The sequence below is a fragment of the Anomaloglossus baeobatrachus genome, chromosome 8, assembly GCF_048569485.1.
Source record: "Anomaloglossus baeobatrachus isolate aAnoBae1 chromosome 8, aAnoBae1.hap1, whole genome shotgun sequence".
NCBI lineage: Eukaryota > Metazoa > Chordata > Amphibia > Anura > Aromobatidae > Anomaloglossus > Anomaloglossus baeobatrachus.
This window is the reverse complement of record NC_134360.1, coordinates 254,522,160-254,529,212: the sequence shown is the minus strand read 5'-3', so window position 1 is coordinate 254,529,212 and position 7,053 is coordinate 254,522,160. Positions and strand designations below refer to the sequence as shown.

The 7,053-nt window shown below is 44.1% G+C and overlaps 1 protein-coding gene across 1 annotated transcript in view; it reads left to right on the top strand.

Moving 5' to 3' along the window:
- The first annotated feature begins 788 nt into the window (after nucleotides 1-788).
- LOC142249540 (calreticulin-like) overlaps nucleotides 789-7,053 on the top strand; it is a 29,817-nt gene continuing 23,552 nt past the window's right edge. Inside the window, exons 1-4 of the mRNA XM_075321206.1 lie at nucleotides 789-876; nucleotides 2,687-2,788; nucleotides 3,027-3,230; nucleotides 6,212-6,306. Of these exons, the coding sequence (XP_075177321.1) occupies nucleotides 789-876; nucleotides 2,687-2,788; nucleotides 3,027-3,230; nucleotides 6,212-6,306 (489 nt within the window). The remainder of the gene's footprint in view (nucleotides 877-2,686; nucleotides 2,789-3,026; nucleotides 3,231-6,211; nucleotides 6,307-7,053) is intronic.

The window sequence follows — 7,053 nt, the reverse complement described above, 5'->3', positions numbered from 1 at the left end:
GCAATGCTTAACCACAATTTCACACGGTTATACTTATCAGCAAAAATATATATCTATATGTACTATGGATTATTTAATAACCGTGGACTTTTTTTACAAGCATTGCAGGGGTTCAGGTGCTGTACCCCCGCAATTGCCGCTGTGTCTCCAGCTGATGTTACAGCCAGGACCAGGCTAAGAGTGGTGCCGACTCCTCTCCCGGCAGTTTAACCCTGGGACCTCACCATGACAACCCCGAGTTACTGAGCTAAGGAGAGCCTCACACACCATGCTGTATGCACGGTGCGTGAAGCGAACTGTACAGTCCAGAAACGCAGAAAAAAAAATGCAGAAACAATTGACACGCTGCTTCTTTTTTCAGCAACAAAATCTGCAAGGAAAAAAGAAGCAGCGTGCGCACAGTATGTCATGATTCTCATAGACTTTGCTGGGGTGCATTTTACTTGCTTTTATTGATCAAAATAAGCAAGGAAAATGCATGAAAAAAGCGCAAAAAAAAAGCCACATGTACACTTAGCCAAAATGTTGCAATATTAACCTGATTGCAGCCAAAAAAATGCCACAAATGCAATGTATGAGCATAGGCTTGATGTAGCAGATTTTCCACACATTCCCTATGCTACTTAATCACTGGAAGTGGCAATTTTAACCTGATTGTTGCAAAACGTTGCAATTTTAAGTGGCCTAAAGCAGCAGATGCCGCTGCTCTATGTGGTGAACAGGATATTGAACTTATGTGTCAGTTTTGTGTTTCTTCCCAGGATCATTTATTGCAAATCTCTACAAATATGAAGTGGTGTCTGCTCCTAACAGCTTGTGTCCTGGCAGCTTCCACAGAACCCATTATATATTTTCGAGAGCAGTTTGAAGATGGGGGTAAGATATTATGGTTGTTCTGGGGAAAATTAAAAAAAAAGTTTAAAAAAACTGAGAGTCCTCAGTGGTTGATACCTTTTAATGGCTAACTGAAAAGATAGCAAGCTTTCGAGGGTGCAATCCTGTTCATCGTCTTCCTTAAAGGGAACCTGTCACCAGATTTGGTGATTATAACCTGCGGCCACCACCACTGAGCTCTTGTATACAGCATTCCAGAATACTGTATATAAGAGCCCAGGCCGCTGTGTATAACGTAAAAAACACAATTATACTCACCTGCGGGTGGTCCGGTCCGATGGGTGTCGCTGCTCTCCGTTCCAGCACCTCCTCTCTTCTGCGATCTCCGTCCTCCTTGTATCCAGCCCAGTATGGATGACATGTCTTGTGCAGGCGCACTTTGATCTGGCCTACTCAGGGCAGATCAAAGTACTGTATTGCGCATGTGCAAGGAAAAGTTACAGACCGTCCGCACATGCGCACTACAATACTTTGATCTGCCCAGAGCAGGGCAGATCAAAGTGCACCTGCACAGGACCTCAATGGTGACTAGTGTGGATGACGTTGGACACGTCATGCAGACAGGCCTCAGAAGAAGGAGGAGGGAGATCGCCGAAGAGAGGAGTCCCCGGATCGGAGAGCAGCGATACCTTTCAGACCAGAGCGCCGCCTAGGTGAGCAATATAAAAGTATTTTTTTACGTTCTGCACAGCCGCCTGGACTCTTATATATGGTATTCTGGAATGCGGTGTATAAGGGCTCACTGATGGTGGCCGCAGCTCATAATTGTAAAACCTGGTGACAGGTTCCCTTTGACATTGTACTGAAACAGTTTGCACACACTCAGCTTCTCATAGATGTCTATGGGCTCCCCTGATGTAATTGGAATAATCTATGTACTATTCTGAGCATGAGCCATAACTGTTTGTCACTGCTGACATTTGACTTCTCATAGATTTCTATGGGCTTCATTGAAATTAGTGAAGCACATGGAAGTCCATGGATGCTACTGTGACTGCTCAACTTGTAATAGAAGTCTTTGGTCTGTACAAGGTCATTGGAGCCAATAGAAGTCTATGGAAGCTACTGCACATGCCTGACTTTATAGATTTCTCCATTTAAAAAAATTGAGGCACTAAAGCAAACCATGTTATTGTTCTCATACATTAAATGTATGTAAAGTTTCCATCCACATCTAAAGCTACAACCTAACTGGTTTTACTGGTAGCATGTATCTGTGACAACAATGATCTTAAAGTGTCACCGTCTGCTTTTTTTTCCTCCTGGACTGGTCAATTATTCTAAAACAATTCACAGGTAAAATGTGTCTTCAGTGGATACAAATTTCTCCATTACTGAGATAGGAGTTCTCATAAAGTTCTATGGAAAACATGATCTGTCGTTTCAGAACTTGCAGCAGAGTGTCTGTCTCCCTCCTCTCATCTCCATAGATGTTTAAAAGCAGCAACTCTCATCTCCTATCACAATAATGTGAACATCTGTCTTCACTGAATACAGAATTTACCTATGAATTGAGAGTGAAAAATTAATCCAAGCGGAGAAAGAAGCATATTTCTCTCATAAGATTTATTACAGAATTGCTTATTTTCATATGTACTATTGATTTCCGAAATAAAAATGAAAACAACAATTACTCCTTAAAGTCGAGGGTGCCAGCAGATCACCAGGGGTTTTAAGCGATTGTAGACATCAGTTTAATAAAGTGCATTCTCATTATTTAAAAAGACAACAACAACAAAAAACCAAAACACCTGCAATGTGGTGATATGAGTTATCTGTACCTTGTATTTAGATGAATGGCAAAAAAGATGGGTTGAATCCAAGAATAAATCAGACTATGGAAAATGGCAACTGACATCTGGTAAATTCTTTGGCGATCCAGAAAAAGACAAAGGTACGGAAACTAAACTATGCCGTGTAATTTCTAAGAGTCAGTCATTTACTTAAAGGCAATCTGTCAGCAGGTTTTTGCCACCTAAGCTGAGAGCAGTAAGGATAATAATATAAACAAAATTATAAGCATTGCCCAAATCCAAATTACACATAACACAAAAACCGGCTTTATAGTTAATTCCCTGAAGACAAACGCCTTCAAGCATTCCACATCCTAATTCTTGCTTCTGCGTCTTTAGGTATTCAGACTACCCAAGACTGGAAGTATTATGCTCTGTCTGCGCGGTTTGAGCCGATCAGCAATGATAATCAGACATTAGTGATACAATTCACTGTTAAACACGAGCAAGCGATTGACTGTGGAGGCGGCTATGTGAAGGTGTACCCTGCCGACATAAACCAAGAGCAGATCAACTCAGACTCCGTTTATTGCATCATGTTTGGTAAGTCCTCGGCGGAGCACATTGCCCAAAATATCTGTAATAAATGATGGCACCCGGAGAAAAGTCAGCCGTGAATAAATAGATGCATTATTAGGTCAGCTCCGTCCAGTGACCACATGACCGGCATCCCTGGGTAGATGATCAGAGCAACCTACTCCAAAAAACTGTCTGCAAAAAGGCATTATAAGACCGGGGTGAGAAAAGTGTTTATTCTCTCTGCAAGAAAATCCGATCTATTATGTTAAAGGGAACCTGTCACCAGATTATGGCCTTCAAAACTAAAACTAGCACCTTAAGGAGCGCCCGTGCTGCATTCTATAAAGGTGCACGTTACCCCCTGATCCCCCCCCTTGTAGACCCGACAAATACCTTTATAAAATCTCCCATACAGTTAGGTCCAGAAATCTTTGGACAGTGACACAATTTTGGCGAGTTGGGCTCTGCATGCCACCACATTGGATTTGAAATGAAACCTCTACAACAGAATTCAAGTGCAGATTGTAACGTTTAATTTGAAGGTTTGAACAAAAATATCTGATAGAAATTGTAGGAATTGTCACATTTCTTTACAAACACTCCACATTTTAGGAGGTCAAAAGTAATTGGACAAATAAACCAAACCCAAACAAAATATTTTTATTTTCAATATTTTGTTGCGAATCCTTTGGAGGCAATCACTGCCTTAAGTCTGGAACCCATGGACATCACCAAACGCTGGGTTTCCTCCTTCTTAATGCTTTGCCAGGCCTTTACAGCCGCAGCCTAAAGGTCTTGCTTGTTTGTGGGTCTTTCCGTCTTAAGTCTGGATTTGAGCAAGTGAAATGCATGCTCAATTGGGTTAAGATCTGGTGATTGACTTGGCCATTGCAGAATGTTCCACTTTTTTGCACTCATGAACTCCTGGGTAGCTTTGGCTGTATGCTTGGGGTCATTGTCCATCTGTACTATGAAGCGCCGTCCGATCAACTTTTCGGCATTTGGCTGAATCTGGGCTGAAAGTATATCCCGGTACACTTCAGAATTCATCCGGCTACTCTTGTCTGCTGTTATGTCATCAATAAAAACAAGTGACCCAGTGCCATTGAAAGCCATGCATGCCCATGCCATCACGTTGCCTCCACCATGTTTTACAGAGGATGTGGTGTGCCTTGGATCATGTGCCGTTCCCTTTCTTCTCCACACTTTTTTCTTCCCATCATTCTGGTACAGGTTGATCTTTGTCTCATCTGTCCATAGAATACTTTTCCAGAACTGAGCTGGCTTCATGAGGTGTTTTTCAGCAAATTTAACTCTGGCCTGTCTATTTTTGGAATTGATGAATGGTTTGCATCTAGATGTGAACCCTTTGTATTTACTTTCATGGAGTCTTCTCTTTACTGTTAACTTAGAGGCAGATACACCTACTTCACTGAGAGTGTTCTGGACTTCAGTTGATGTTGTGAACGGGTTCTTCTTCACCAAAGAAAGTATGCGGCGATCATCCACCACTGTTGTCATCCGTGGACGCCCAGGCCTTTTTGAGTTCCCAAGCTCACCAGTCAATTCCTTTTTTCTCAGAATGTACCCGACTGTTGATTTTGCTACTCCAAGCATGTCTGCTATCTCTCTGATGGATTTTTTCTTTTTTTTCAGCCTCAGGATGTTCTGCTTCACCTCAATTGAGAGTTCCTTAGACCGTATGTTGTCTGGTCACAGCAACAGCTTCCAAATGCAAAACCACACACCTGTAATCAACCCCAGACCTTTTAACTACTTCATTGATTACAGGTTAACGAGGGAGACGCCTTCAAAGTTAATTGCAGCCCTTAGAGTCCCTTGTCCAATTACTTTTGGTCCCTTGAAAAAGAGGAGGCTATGCATTACAGAGCTATGATTCCTAAACCCTTTCTCCGATTTGGATGTGAAAACTCTCATATTGCAGCTGGGAGTGTGCACTTTCAGCCCATATTATATATAGAATTGTATTTCTGAACATGTTTTTGTAAACAGCTAAAATAACAAAACTTGTGTCACTGTCCAAATATTTCTGGACCTAACTGTATATGTAAATTGCCTGGTCTGGTCCGATAGGCGTCCTTATCTGCGCCTCTTGTCCCTCCTTTTGCCGTCCTCCAGAGTTGATTGATGTGGATGACACCTCAGGCACCATATATGTAGGCGGACAAAATCTCACGCCTGCGCAGACACATTCCCGGCTCGCACAGGCGCACTTCGTTCTGCCCTATTGCGGGCAGAGCCGAAAACATAGGTGCGTCTGCATGTCCTGGAGGACAGAACTCTACTGGCCAAGCCGCTTAACCATCAAGGTAACGGGTTTATCCTAAGTGAGCGTAGTCGACAACCCAAGTAGTTTCCCTCTAGGAGTGCGTGATGGGACCCTTAAGGAGACTGATCGTGGGGCTGCAGGTAGGGAAGATAACCATCACAAACTGTACTGTAATGTTGGGCTGGGTTGTGTTAGAATCCACAGGACCAGTAAGATCTGAACCAACCTAGTAAGAACTTTGACTTTGAATAAGCCATGCAAAACTGTAACGTGCTGGAAGATATGTGCCCACTATGTGGTGTAACAGAACGAACTGTCCAGTAAAGAGTTGTGGTTTAAAGTGAACTTTTGGTCTCCTTGTTCGCGTGAGTCATCATCCGGTCCTGGCCAGCCGACACCAGCGGTAGTATGCGGCCTACACAGGTTCCCACTCCAAAGGGCACAAAAACCAGCCAGGAACAAGTATTTCATGTAGCGTTCCGGGGCGTCCGGAGTCCGTCCCTCATCCACAACTACCGCACCGCACCACTCTACAAATACAACCTTAAATATTTATTATTCATCTTTTTTGTTGATGTTTTGTTTTCAATAGGTCATTCTTTATTTTGTACTATAATGTTTTCACCATAATACTTTTAATCATTGCTAATTATTCTAACAACTAATGTATTAATATAAAAACAAAAATACTAATACTTTCCTACTTTTTGTTTAGGGCCGGATATATGTGGCACAATCCACGAAAAAGTCCATGTTATACTGAGTTATAAGGAGAAATATCATTTGATAACGAAGAATATAACAGCTAAGGTAATGTGCAGTATCACCAGCGCTGCTCATACACGAGATGGTCAGTATATTATTATTATTATTTATTCCATGTCACTATACATGTGAAAAGGGGCATAAGTAGACATGTACAATAATCATGAGCAATACAAGGCACAGACAGGTACAGGAGGAGAGAGGACCCTGCCCGCGAGGGCTCACAGTCTACAGGAGAAGAGAGGACCCTGCCCGCGAGGTCTCACAGTCTACAGGAGGAGAGAGGTCCCTGCCCGCGAGGAGGAGAGAGGACCCTGCCCGCGAGGAGGAGAGAGGACCCTGCCCGCGAGGGCTCACAGTCTACAGGAGGAGAGAGAACCCTGCCCGCGAGGGCTCACAGTCTACAGGAGGAGAGAGGACCCTGCCCGCGAGGGCTCACAGTCTACAGGAGGAGAGAGGACCCTGCCCGCGAGGATTCACAGGAGGAGAGAAGACCCTGGCCCTGAGGATTCACAGTCTACAGGAGGAGGGGACCCTGCCCAAGAGGGCTCACAGTCTACAGGAGGACAGAGGACCCTGCCCGCGAGGGCTCACAGTCTACAGGAGGAGAGAGGAGCCTACCCGCGAGGGCTCACAGTCTACAGGAGGAGAGAGGACCCTGCCCGCGAGGGCTCACAGTCTACAGGAGAAGAGAGGACCCTGCCCGCGAGGGCTCACAGTCTACAGGAGGAGAGAGGACCCTGCCAGCGAAGGCTCACAGTCTACAGGAGGAGAGAGGACCCTGCCCGCGAG